At 35.9% G+C, this 14,667-nt stretch overlaps 1 protein-coding gene across 1 annotated transcript; it reads right to left on the bottom strand.

The window, feature by feature from the left end:
* Positions 1-1,858: 1,858 nt before the first annotated feature.
* Positions 1,859-3,283, bottom strand: LOC149217461 (uncharacterized). The gene is made up of 2 exons (XM_089390218.1): positions 2,687-3,283; positions 1,859-2,550 (listed from the first exon to the last, which is right to left on the bottom strand). Exons 1-2 carry the CDS (start codon positions 3,281-3,283, stop codon positions 2,200-2,202), a joined length of 948 nt encoding a protein of 315 aa, XP_089246344.1. The 3' UTR covers positions 1,859-2,199.
* Positions 3,284-14,667: the final 11,384 nt, after the last annotated feature.

Here is a 14,667-nt window from a genome sequence, read left to right as displayed (position 1 = left end):
AATAATTTAGATTATAGAAACATATGTGAAAAACAATGAAAACATTTAATAGAGAAAGATGCACTTCACCAATGAAATTGACACAAGAATCTTGTAATGCTTGAGATGTATTACTGGAAAATTATCAAAGGTAGCTCTTGGATCTTCTTTACAATATAAATCCTTTCTTCAAACTAATCCAAATCCTTCATATTTCTAATTATGAAGTACTTATAGAAAAATTTACAAAATATCTTGATTCACAATATCAAGATAGGATCCTAACAACTAATTACAAAAGTAGTACAAAAATCTAGGGATCTTGAAACTGTTGGAACTGCTAGTACTAACTTGGAGGAAAATTGTTGATGACTTCTCCTCAAAATGTGTCGCCTTCATACTTTCTATACACTTCATCGACTTCTGCATACTTCTCAATGGTTGGCTTGTTGCTGAAGATGTGTTTGATTTCATGTTTGATAGTTAAATAAAACTCTAAAGCTTCTAAGAAAGATTCCCTTGTGATATGTCCCTTGATACCTTTAAATTTGGATTTATCTGTAGCAAGAATATAAAGTTTCTAACAGTAATCCTCCAAGATGATCAAGCTATCATCTGGTGCTACTAATCTTGGTAATCCTCTCTGGTTCAATAGGTTGAACTTGGTGTGAAATCTCTAGATAACATTTTCCAAAGTCAGAGTTTTGGACTCCAATTGAGTCATCAAGTTCCCTTTTTGCAATACTTTCTTGATCGCTAAGATAGTCTCTATCCTGTCTACTATCTGCATCTATTCTAATTCTGATCCGATCTTTGAATTCAACACTTTCATGATGGTTTGATTGGGATTTTTGAGTCACCCACCATCATAACTTTTGAGGAGAAAATTAAAACTAGGAATATACTTTAAAGAAGGGAAAATTATTATGCTATTTATTGCTTTACCTAGACTCCATGAATAAAATACTTTTTCCTATGCTCTAGGTTTAAAAATCAACCACACATATCTACAAAACTAAAGTATATCTATTTTAATTAAATTTATATAATTTACTTATTATATAAATTTATATATATATATATAATTAATAATAAAAAATTAATCAATCATATAAGAACATATACCATGAGTTTATTACAATTAGTATTACCAAATATTACGAAATGATTGGACAGTAATATTGATAAAGAAATAATTCTTCCATTTTACATTAAAACTAATTCTACTTAAACTCTATATAATAAAAATGTGATTTTAATTATGAATTAAAAAAATGATTTTAATTTAAAACAAAAAAACATAATTTTAATTTTAAAAAAAACCTTAATCATTTAAATAAAGCCCAAAAATTTGAAGGAGGCCGAACGTTTTTTACACTCGTGGACCCAATGAATTCAAAGCTAAAACAGATATTAAATATATACCTTAATATTCGAGACCGTGCAACCCCATAGTGCGATCAATTCGGCTGTTCGAGTTGGCTTCTCCGATAGGAAAGGGTCGGCCAGCCTACGTATCTTAAAACAAATTCCGGGCGAGATCAAATGTCGTTCCGAGTAAGCAAAATTGGAGCGTTAATGGTTGTCCATAAAATCGCATAAGAGTTATTCTGAATAAATTCAAACCCAAAATCGCATCGAAACTATATTCAATGAATTAAGGGCTAAAATCACAGAAAAACTGGGGTAATTCCCAGTAGAGATCAAGCAACCCATTTGGTCGACTGAATCCAGGAGGGTCCACCGACCCACATCGAATCAGATGAAGGATACCGCAAATATTGAGCAGACTTACATATTAATACTCATTCTGCTCATTATATTCATACTACACATCTATGTTACCAGAAACCAGAAACGGGAAACAGAACGGGAAACGAGAACGGTACGAGAAACGAGGTTTGGAGGTTTCGCATATAAGAAACGAGGAGAGAGAAAAACACCATATTAAAGGTGAACAATATAAACAAAGCATTAATCATAAACCTGTAATGTTTCTGCTCATGAAATTGTAAAAAAACAATTGTAAATACTAATTTAGTTTTAAGAAGGAAGTGATAATTTTGTAGATCAAAAAATTTAGCCATCATTAATTCCAAGAAAATAGAAAACATTGATAAGAATAAGAGATTTGAAATATAAATAATTAAATTTGTTCTTTTGAATATATATGTATCTCTAAAGTCACTTCCAACAATTCATATCAAAATGCAAGTAAACCTAATAATCTAGATTTTGAAGCTCATTTTCTGGAATAGTTGTTGAGCTTGAGCCAATTCCAAAAGAATTATTTTGGTCAGTAGACTTCATGGTATCATCAAGCATGTCTTCAGCATTGTCTTGTAGCACCTCAAGTGGAAGCTCATCATTTTCGTCATCTTGTGAACCACCATAATCCCACATTCTCGTGGGTCCAGTTTTGTATTCTAGTTGTTGTCGAGATAACAAACGTAGATTTGAGTGTACAAACACCAAATCTTGTGCCATTTTTGTGCCTAGGCGATTCCTCTTCGTTGAATGGATGAAAGCATATTCACTCCAATTTCTTTCACATGCAGAGGAACTAGTCACCTGTATAATAAAATTAAAATTATGTTAGTCATAGTCAATCAATAAATATTATAAGATAAATAATCCAAAATGAGCTTTAGAATTAATTGTTTAAACAATAAATCAATACATTAAAGGTATTTGTTATTAAGAATACCTGTGAAAGCAAACGGATAGCCAAACGATGAAGCAAGGGGGTCCCTGTACCATATTGTATCCAGAAGTCGATGGGTCCAAGTTGTTGTCTGTTGTATGCACAATCTTCATTTGCAAAGTGGTCTTCTGATCTCAAATACTTTCCTAGCTCAAATCGTAAAGCAGTGCGATCCTGACGATCGTAACACCTACTTATAAAAGTGTTCCAATTTTGCATAACCTCTACATCTGACGATGGTTTCTTATGAAACCATTTAGGATTGAGTAAAAATGCAATTGAATGAAGAGGGCTATGAAGCATTTTCCACCTTGTCAGACTAAGTTCCCACACTTCATTTCTGGTGTCTTTGTCAATCCTAGAATTTTCATCTTCCATTATGTCATGAATCTTCTCTCTCATTTGATCCATGCTCTCAAAGACATCCCCTAAGCATGGTTGATCACTATCAAATATGCGAAGGGTGGAAACAATAGGTGTAATAAGGGTGACAATATCCTCCACTCTCCTCCAAAAATTCTCTGAAGAAAGACCAATAATGATGTCCTCAACTTTTAGGCCATCCCCAGTATGAGAACCCTTCCACCTTTGCCAATCCATTGATACCACCATCTCTCTCAAAGATTGATGCATTTTAATAAGGCGTTGAATCATAATGAAAGCAGATGCAAATCTAGTCTCGGCACATCGAAGAAGCTGAAGTTTTGCATATTTCCTATAAATTGCTATGGATGCTGCATGATTAATAATAAAGTGTTGTAGCATCTTTGCTTCAGTTATAGTTTTATCAACCCATGCAATGTTATTAATATCTTTCAGGAGCAAATTCAAGCAATGCACAGAGCAAGGAGTCCAAAAAATTGTTGGATATTCATCCTCAATCAACCCACCAGCAAGGATATTGTTTGAGGCATTATCTGTAACAATTTGGACCACGTTTTCTCTACCAACCTCCTCTATTGCCTCTTTGAGGAGACCTGTTAGATATGGACCATCTTTTGTCTTTCCTGTAGTATCATAGGATTTTAAAAACAAAACTCCTTTTGGGCTCGAAACCAAAATATTGATAAGGGGACGATGGTTAACATCTGTCCAACCATCTGAGACAATGGAGACCCCAGATTCCTTCCAACTATCTCTAATGTCTTGAAGTCTAGCTTCAACCCGAGCCCTCTCTTCAGATAACACGGTTGTCCTCATCTTTTCATAACTAGGAGGCTTGTAACCTTTAGGAGAATTGCTAACTAGATCCCTTACCATTTCTTTCCAATAAGGAGACCTACAAACATTAAAAGATATGCCATTTGCAAAAAAAAATCGTCCAATGGATGCATCGAGATTTCCCCTTCCTTTTACATCCCATAAGTTTTGAAGGTGAGAAACAGAAACTTGATGTTGAGAATAAGAGTGTGGACCACCAATTGTCAATCCACTAGGATTGTTGTTAGCTTGAACTAAACCTTCAACAATATGTCTAAGCTTTTCAAGTTCATTAAATTGCTTAATTAGAGAAGCTTTTTCTGTTTTAGGTACACTGTCACATAAAGCTGATTGTTCTTTTTTCCCCATTCCAAGTAAATGCCATCGAACTCTTCCTACATTCCCCGTTTTTTGTTTTTTACAATAAGGGCACAACCAAACCTTTGAACCAGATGATCCACTTGATCCTCCACTATAAGATTGAGTGCATTTCACAGCTGCCCATAACCTTGCCTCAAAGGCTTTTTTTGCTTCTTGATATTCTTTGCTTTGGATTTTTTTGGATGCCTCTATGGAAGATTTCTGTTGGGAAAGGGGTGGTCTACTTTGTGACATTGGTGAACTTTCTTCCATTGCAATGAGAAATGAGTGAAATAAAAATAAATGATTCTCCTCTGCAACCAATTTTAATCTGCACAATTTATATTTGAAAATTAGTTACAGAAAATAAAATTAAAAAATTGACACCTAATTAGAAAAATATAATTAACTAAAAATTTGAAGAGAAAATCAAAGAAAATTTTGGAAAACTTAAACAAAATAAAATTATTTATCTTTTTTCAAATTTTCAAACATCTAAATCACCTTACTTCGAGCATTGGAGGGACTAGCTCGAGAGAAAAGGACTAGCTCCTGATCTCATTCATTTTACAAAATCCCATGATACATGGCTTCAGTGATATTTTAATAGCTTATAACTACTTGTTCCATAACTCACTCTCTCTCTCTAAATATATGTGTGTGTGGGGCTATGCACTAGCAATAATTAGGTATGTTGATTGGTAACATTGAGTTTTCCTATTGATTTTTCCTTTTTACTCAAATACGAGTTGGATATTATATTAAAATAATAGATATTATATAATTTCAAAGTAAAATTCCTAATAATAATTCTCATCACTTTATTTAATTATATTTATTTTAAGTTTTCCAAATTAAAAATCTATTTACAAAACTTCTAAATCTTCACAACATTTGTGAAAATTTTACAAATATAAAATACCATTAAAAAAAACGTAATTGGAAAAAATCTCTAACCTAGTGGAATTTTAAGCATAGCCAAAAAAGTGTTGGGGCAAAATGGTCAACAATAGCCCACAATCTTATAAATAAATTATTTGGTAATTGTGACTATTGATCTTTACTAACTATGATTGATTAAGCTGCTTAGAGTAAGCTTTCACGATTTTGGTCTTCCACTTAATGGATGCAATCTACAGTTTTTTCATTAACTTCTCACTCAGTTACAAAGAATGAATCTGCCATAGTAAGGTTTGATAATTTTGGTTAATTTTCACTGCTTTACGATTAACGGATCACAATGCAATCCATATTTTGCTTTATATTTTATTTATTGTAAATATAGTAATATTTTTCCCAAAAATTGTGAAAAGACATATTCAGTGACACTTCCAAACAACAATAACAAAATTTTTTACATCTAATATACAAGTAAAAATAAATATGAAACATCACACAAATCCCAATCTTAAAAAAAAAACTATCATAGAAAATTTACTTCATAATCAAAATTCCCCGTAAAATTTATATCAGTTATGGAGAAGTTCACTTGCAATCCTGTTCCGACTTAGATTTCTACGATTTTATTTCTATTTGTTTTCTGTCTCCCGGATAGCTTCTCCATTTTCCTACGTAAAGTCAGATTTGTTGACAATTTCCCATCAACTCCATACCTATTTACATCCTCAGCATTTCGGATTATCTCTGTACATGCTGGAATCTTTGAAGCTTATCTTGTAATTTCCTAAACAAACGTTAGTCTTTAGCCTCCTTGATGAATTATAAAGAAAAATTCGTGTTATTTGCATGCTTTTATGTGTGAAACTATGTTTGATCTCCAAGTTGAAGGGTTCATTGAAATAATTCATTCTTGTTAAAAATGAATTACATTTCGCAGATTCTCCTGCCAAAAGAGCAACCTTAATACCTTCCATTCTTCTTCAACTGTAATATAATGCTCTTCCAGAGGATCTGTCTCTTATATTTCACTTAAATTGGAAAAAATTTAAGCAGTTTTTTTTTTTCAATGTATTGAACCTTCAAGCATTTTATCTAATTTATATAAATAAATTCGATTCTATAGAAATTTATGTGATTTTTCGGATCTTTTTGCATTTCGGTTTACAGAAAACCAATTGAGGAATGTTAACGATTAAATTTTCCAAGAAATTTCTCTGTATCAAGTTTCATTTTAACAGATGTTCTTTTGCATTTTAATTGTGAAGCAGCAGATTGACAATGTCAGGTGCTGCACTAAGGCATCCCTCTTTTGTTGTCTTAAAAACCAAAGATTCAAACATGTCCTTCATGTTGATTATGTCAAGTGACAAATCATCTACAGTATCAACAAGCCTACCAAAACCCTTCGACATCTAACTAGATGTTATTAGACCCTCCTTGGCAACTTATTTCAATAGAGCCAAGATATGTGGCTGTGCACTTCTTCGTTCCATGGATAAAATTAAAGCCCTGTTTACAACTTCATGATGAAAGAAAGGAACATTCAAGTCTTTTATACAACGACAACCATTTTCTTTATCACCACTCTCAACATACTCATTCAACAAGTCACTTATCTTCTTTTTTACTTAACTGGCACTAGTTTCGTTGGCTCTGTGGAGAGAGAAGTTGAAATCTCGTTGAGCTCATGAAGACATGTCCCCATTAAACTGCAGGATCAGAATTTGTGCCATAAGTGAACGATGACACAAGCCAACAATTCACTTTTGTGCGCTGGCATATAACATCATATTTTAGGTACAATTGTTGGGCATTCTTCAGTGGTAATGCTAGACCATGTAATGCATTGAATGCTACTTCAAATACTACGGTACAAACCTCAACAACTGGCATAAATCTGTTGGCTTACCTCCTTTGGGGTATATAATGTTGCGACGGTGGGTGCCAAATAAACAAATGAACATAATCTACACTTCCAAATAAACAACGCAACTCCATAACACTGGGTATCGAATTAAAATGATATCACTCATTGTATTATGAAGTTGCTCCATATATCGCTCCATATAATCCATAACCAAATAAACAATATTATAACAGTGCTTCCAAATAAGGGTTGTCCATGCTTGTCAGTATTGTTCTCGAGAAGGTTGCGTCCAAAACGTTTTACACTATTTCTGAATTCGAGGCGGATTTCTTCTATCTATATTTACACACAAAATCGACTTTCAACGCCAAAAGTGGCTTTGGAACAAATATAGATTTTGTATCCAATTCAAAAGAGACTCTTATCAGTATTTCGCCCAATACCTTTATATCCTAAAATCAAATGAGAAGCCATGCGATACAATTTCGTTTCAATATATGCTTGAAAAATGAATGATCTTTTCTCGAGATCCTTCAAAAACTATGCAAATCTTAAGGAGGATTCCAGAAAGGATTTAGAGGCGGGGTATGATGTGGAAATGGTAGGCATTAATGAAGAAAAAAACCTAGGACATAGCCCCACACAAGGTAGAAATGGTAGGACTGTCAAGGAAGCTGCAAGCTTCACATGAAGAAAGCAAAACCATCCACAACGCGAAAACCATAAAGAATTTGAGAGACACGATGGATAAAGATGTGGAAGTAGTATTAAAAAAATCTAAGTTGATTAAAGGGAAGCTTGAAGCTCTTGATAAGGCCAATATTGCAAGCAGGAGACTACCAGGCTCAGACCTAATGCTCTTGGAGTTTTTTTTCGTTTGTTCCCTGTTTCCCGGATATTGCCAAGCTCGGTACACAAAGGTAAATGTATTGCAACTATTTTTAACATCAGGCATGACATCTCATTAAAAAAACCAGAGATTTAAGTTCTTAGGCAGTACCTTTTGACAATAGAATTGACAATGCTGTTGAAGATAACTCAACGGGGGCCTGAAGCTGCTTGGCTCTGATCTGTGCCTTGCTTGTGCCTGGCTTGCATCTGAGTAATGATGGGTTCGCTGGTCTTCTGCTTAAATCCTTGACAACTGGTGTTTTTCTTTGACAGCTCTCTCTGTTCTCTCAAAAATACAGCAGTTTTTTCTTCAGCTGTCGCTCACAATAAACTGGAGTGCTTAGGCTTAATTTCCAGAAAACTAATAGTCCACTGCACCAGACTAACAGTGAACTGCGAATTAAACTCGATTCAACCTCTGTATCCAAAAAACTAACAATCAATTGCTAATTAAACTCCATTTAACGGAAAGTTTGAAAAAATTACATTTAACCCGAGTTCGAAAAAATAAATTTAACTGAAGTCTATCTGGAAACGGTGAGAAGAAACGGTTTCGTTTCGCGGGAAACTGTTTCTTGCCCGTGGAAACGAAAACGGCCGTTGCAGACGGCGTTTCTAGCTGGGTTGCGTTTCGGTGAAGGTTTCGGCCAGAAACAGGGGATAACGTCCCGTTTCTGGTAACTAGGCTACACATCGCTTTGTTTCTGCAATCATTTTCAAACCATAAGATAGAGTTCATTTCGCGGCAGCCGATTTTTCTATCAAAGTTGCAGTCTGATTTCAGAGAAACTGCCTCGTCATGGGCAAACAAAAAGGAAAAACTCCTGAGAAAAGTTCCGCACGTCTCTCTGCGAAAAGAAACAATCATGCTAAAACACCTGAGGGAAGTTCTGCACGTCCCTCTGCGAAAACAAACGATCAGGCTAAAACTCCTAAGAGAAGTTCTGCACGTCTCTCTGCGAAAAGAAACAATCAGACTAAAACTCCTGAGAGAAGTTTTGCATGTCTCTCTAGGAAAAAAAACAATCAGGCTGTAAAATTCGAGGCCGAACAGAAAGGGTGTCCAAATGATCTGCAGCAGAAGAAACGACGAAGGTGTGCGATGATCCGCAGACGCAACAGCAAGTAGAAAGCCTGATCAATGAAAACAAATCATTGGAAAAGCAGCGGAGGAAAAGAAAAGGGGAACGCTAGTGACGTTGGATGACATCGACAAGCAATGGTTATGTGAGCTCAATAAATATTTGAACTTCAGATCTTCTGGAGCTGCAGATTTCCCTAGGGTTGCCACTGCCCCCTTACCATATGCCCTCCCCTTTTAACATACCTCCCCGGTTTTTACAGAACCAATTAGGGCATATACTCTCTTCAAACCCTAGGGTAGCAATGCACAATAATAATCGATCGGTCACTCACACTTTAAATGTTGTAGATTTGAAACCAACCAAGAGGTTGATGCATCAATCATTTGGAAATCATGGTGTCGCTCATTAGATGATACCGCCAAGCCTTAATGCTAGTGGCAATTAATTTGATGTAGGTCAGACACAAGGACGCCATGATCAATTTCGGATGAATAATTCAGAACCACGTCACCCATTGCAATTCCAAAATGTCACTAATAGGTTGCTGCGAGGAAATCCGCAGCAGAATCCATTTCATACCAATAGTAGAGGTCTCCAAGGATGCCAACGCCCTGGAGAGACTAACTTTTCCAACTGGACGGTGAAACAAGAAGTACCGATGCAGCAATCAGGCCTGGGTCCAAACTTGGCAAACAACAACACCGTGTTGGGATCGAACAGTAACCATTTGAATCACTGTGTTCGTGCTGAAAGCCATTTTCAGAGGCCATATCCTGCTTAGGGACATCCCAATATGCACAACATATTTATGCGGAGAAGAATGGAAGACGGGTATCTCGGAAATCTGGTACAACCTACATTTCCTACCGGGGTAGGAGGAAACCCTCCTGATAATGTTGATCTCCTGCAGAGTGTCTTTGATTCTTTGTAGATGAGTTCAGAATTTAAGAATATTCTACTGTCATTAGACATCAAAATTTTTTCCAATTTCGGATTATTAGTAATTTTTAGATTTCGGATTATTTTACTAATACGCAGATTGTTTGTTTTCCACTTTTAATATTTGCAGTTGTAATTTAAGCCTCTACTGACATATTCTAATAGTCTTCTCCCAATCAATCAATGCCCTAATTTTATTTTTAGTTATGTTGATAGAAGCCTATTGGAAGTTTGTTTCCCACTTTTAATATAAGCCTTTGCTGACATATTCTAAAAGTCTTCTCTCAATCAATGCTCCAATTTTATTTTTAATTATGTTGATAGGCTTCTAGCCTATTGGAAGTTAGTTTTCCGCTTTTAATATTTGCAATTGTAGTATAAGCTTCTGATAACATATTCTAATAGTCTTTTCTCAATCAATCAATCAATGTCCCAATTTTATTTTTATTTATGTTGATAGGCTTCTAGCCTATTGGAATTGGGTAGATTAGTTTTTGTTAATTAGGAAATCTAGGGTTGAAAATAAAAGATACTCACATATTCTAATGATCGCGTCCAATTAATGAGTGAGAAAGAATGTTCTCACATAGTAATTTTTTTGCATTTTTAAATCTAATGATTATTTCATTTTTAAATAATCTTTTTATAAAATATCATTAATTTTTTTTTTTACAAACTATTATTAAAAAGTTACTGTACTTATTGGTTATAGTTAATAGTTGTTTATCTCCAAGTATAACATGTGTGCTTTACATTACCTTCTCTGTTACGTTTTAAAAAGCGTGTATTTAAAAAATAATTGAAATGGTAGGGAAGCAACAAAGAGCATTTTTTCAAGTTCACATAATTCGTTTTTAAGCTTTTATGTTTTTTGTTTACTTTTTTTCCATCTTTTATTTCTATTTTCGTGTCTATCTCTTCCTCTCTCTCTTTCTCGGCCTCTCTTTCTCTTTATCTCTTCTTCCCTCTCTCTCCACCCATCTATATCTATACTTGATCCAAAATGGATTTAGAATAGATTCCTAAGTCTAAAATGTTCCTCACAGAGGAAATGAAAGTCAAAGGATGCTCTTGGAAATAGCCTCATTGCAGAGAGCTTTTCATTCTGAATCTAATGCAATTTGAATGGGCTAAAATGGACTTCGGATGAAGAAGTTGTTGTAAAATGAAATTGCCCATTCTCCTTTGAAAAGGAGGCAATTTCTTATAAATGGGACTTAAGGGAAAATGTGTTTTTAAACATAAAATCCCTTAGAGTTCAGCGCATCACAAATATATATATATATCGAGCATTAATAGTATATATATATATATATATATAGATAGATAGATATATATATATATATATATATATATATATAGATAGATAGATATATATATATATATTATAAAGGGGGCATTTCATATCGCATCGCAATACATCCAAAGGGAAGGACTTAACCAAAGGACTAAAGGTTTTGCAATGAGCAATTAGTGATTGCACGTGGACTGTTGGATCAGGTGCGCAGATCAACGGTTAGGATATGATCGTTGATCGACGATCGGGGAAGCTTAAGGACCATGGACCATGGGAGCAGCAATGCACCGATAGCCGATAGCCGATGCGTTGAGGGGCCGATGCGCTGATGGGTCAATGCACCAATAAATGACAGTCGATGCGCCGATGGGCCGATGCACTAATAGTTGACAGCCGATGAGGCACCGATCGGAGTAATCGAAGATTGGGAGATCGGCGAATCCCCGATACAAAGGACCCATGTGATTGCGATATATCGATAAAAGGCGGACCCGATAGAGTTTATAAGTGTGATTTCATAACTTTTGAAATCTGGATTTACGAGATTTTTGTGTATTTCTCGTGTATTGGGTTTTTTTGCCATACACCTATGCAATTGCGATTTACGATAGAAAGGCAGACCCGATGGGTTTATAGATGTGATTGCATATGTTTGAAGTCCGGCTAAAAGGCAAATGATGTGTTTTGATGTGTTTTCCTTTTCATTTTTGTTATATTGTCAATTCGGGAATTAGTCTAAAAAAGGTCGACTGTGTATTTTCCATTGTAAAAAAAACTCCCATTCACTTGTGCCACGCTATATGTGGCCGTTACTATAACAAGGATGCGTTATACATAGAGAGCCATAGAGCCAGATGGCCAGACACAAAGCCACAGAGCCACAGAGCCAAAGGGCCAGATGTAGAGCCATAGGGAGCAGAGGAAGCCATAGAGCCATAGAGGGATGATTACACACAGAGAAATGGATAGGAAGTCGCAGTGCCGAAAGAATGCCTCACAAAATCCAGAGGGCATGATTGGCAATGGGAGCTCACCAAAATTGTAGCAGCGGAGAAGCGAGTTCTCCCTTCAGGGAGCTCAAAGCTGCGCAGAGCCAGATATCAAGATAGCTGCACAGAATCAGAGGGTCAATAGCAGCAAGGAGACAAGAGCTAGAGCTAGGGTCAGAGCCAGAGCTAGAGCCAAAGCCAGAGCCAGAGCCAGAGCCAGAGCCAAATCCAGAGCCAGAGCCAGAGCCAAAGCCAGAGCCAGAGCCAGAGCTAGAGCCAAAGAGCTCACAACAAACTTCTAAGAGCCATGGAGTTGTAATGAAGCTACAGAACAACAAAGAGATTGAAATGGTCAAGCTGTTGTTGGTGTTTGAAGTGTGTTGAAGATAGAAGAAGGAGTTCTAGAGACAATATAGAATTTGAGGGAGTTAGAGAGGCCAGAATCTCAAGAAGCTCAGAGCACTGACTGAAGAAGTCAAATCCAGAGAAGCCTAGATTTGTCTGCAGAGTATGGACAACTAGTGAAATAAGATGGTATTTCTAAACCCATAGGTTCAATGTAAATAAATGGACTTGAGTGTGGAGCTTGTAAAATAATTTAAGCCATAATCCCAAAGAGCCTAGTCGAGTTGATTATAGCTCAAGGAGACATAGCCCAAGATATCAGGATGAACTCCATATTACATTTTTGTTATGTGTGATTTCTTATTGCTGCATTGTATTTGCTTCTTTTATTTATTGTTATCTGAGTTTTATTTCAGCATAAGAAAATGAACTCAAACACATAAACAATTAAGGATAAACACAAGCATACACCTATTTTCAAGTATTTTTAGTTCCGCATTTGGTTAATCATAAGATCTGGAAAATATTTAAGCTTTGGAAGTGGGAGAGGTTCTTGTAAGTTGACAAGAAGCCTTTAGTGCCCTATTTTCAGATTAGGTGGTATCAGAGCTTAATTTTGGTTAACCCCATCTTCAAAGAAGGTGATATCAAAGCTGGTTATACTGGAGCAAGTGGTATGAGATCAAAATGCTTGATTGACAGAGCAAAAGATTCCTTGTCTAAAAGGTGTTTGAGTAGTCAAGGATTGATTGTCTGATTGATTGTATGCTTGTTTGTAAACTGACTATTGTGTGAGTTTTTAGAGGTGAATGGATTCTACTAATAGCTAAGTCCAGGAGAGGATAAGAAGGAAGAAGGACTGAAGGCATTCTTCTTATCCCAAAGGACCTCAAGGCAATCCTTGAAGCACAAGAGGTTTGTTGCAAAAGGTTGCTTGAATAAGCTCTTTGTTAATCTTGTTTGAAGTTCTTTTGTTCATTTTCATAATGACAACTTCTACAAGTGAGTCCTCAAAACCCTCCTTCATCACAAGATTCTATGGTAAAGACATGAAGCATGACTTGTGCATCATGATGGATATGGTAAGAGAAATGAGTGTTGGACTTCGAGAGCAGTTGAATTCCATGAAGGAAGAGTAGCAGTTTCTTTCTAACTAATTGCAGGAAGTGGAAGGGCAACTTCATATTGAAAATATGAACCTAAAAAGGATGCATGAGTTGGAGACACAACTCTATGTTGCCAAAGAAGCCTTGGTCAAGTATCAACTTGAAGAAGAGGTAAACAATTCCAGTTTGTCTTCAAATTCCTCTAAGAATGTTTATATTGGTTCTTTTGAAAAACATACTAGGGGCATAGGTTCCAAGTTAATGTCCAAGATGGGCAATGAAGGAAAAGGCTTGGGCAAACATGCACAAGGTATTGTTGAGCCAATAATGTTTGAGGAAAGGCCTAAGTATTTGGGTCTTGGCTATGGACAAGCTTATGGAGAAGGTTCCAAAGCTGCCATGAAGACAATTGAAACAGTTCCAAGAAGGAGTTTCATTGCAGGTCTTCTACTTCAAGAGTGTAAAGATTGTATTCATGGAGAATGCAATAGCTTGAAACATCATTTGCCAGATGCAGGTGTTCATACACATGCACTTGAACCAGAGAGTTGTGGAAACTCTAATAGCTCTAAAGAGATTGATGGTGTTCCAAAGGGAGCTACTTCTTCATTTAATTCACCTCCTGATGAAGGCAATAAAGGTGAAAAAGAAAGGTATAAATCTGGTTCTAAATACATTCCTTTTGATTGTGGTTTTCGTAACCATATTGTTTCTAGATGTTGGAAGGGAATGGCCACATGCATGAAACTTTGGAAGGAAAAGAAGTAATAAGCCAAAGGTCCATTGGACAAGGCAAATCATGCTGTCAAGGAGATGCACATGTGTTGCACTTACTACCATAAGCAATGACATATTGCTGCAAAATGTTGGACTCTGAATCCAACAATGCTTCCACGAAACTTGAAGAAGGTGGAAAGAGAAAATGGCAGGAATGGAAAGAAAGATTCCATGAATGATGCGTTTCAAGATGATTCACATGTTGATGCTGATGTGTAGACAAAGGAA

The sequence above is a fragment of the Pinus tabuliformis genome, chromosome 1_1, assembly GCF_031772625.1.
Source record: "Pinus tabuliformis cultivar Carrire ecotype Pingquan chromosome 1_1, CPIR1, whole genome shotgun sequence".
Lineage (NCBI taxonomy): Eukaryota > Viridiplantae > Streptophyta > Pinopsida > Pinales > Pinaceae > Pinus > Pinus tabuliformis.
Note: the sequence above shows the minus strand (reverse complement) of the source record. Positions and strands in the feature narration are given on the sequence as shown.

What these genes read in the sequence shown, in the direction of transcription:
- LOC149217461 (XM_089390218.1), bottom strand. Translation starts at nt 3,283, where the DNA reads ATGGATTGGCAAAGGTGGAAGGGTTCTCATACTGGGGATGGCCTAAAA. An exon ending in CTATCCGTTTGCTTTCACAG is followed by an intron (nt 2,551 to 2,686) that starts GTATTCTTAATA and finishes TTTATTATACAG; the next exon opens with GTGACTAGTTCCTCTGCATG.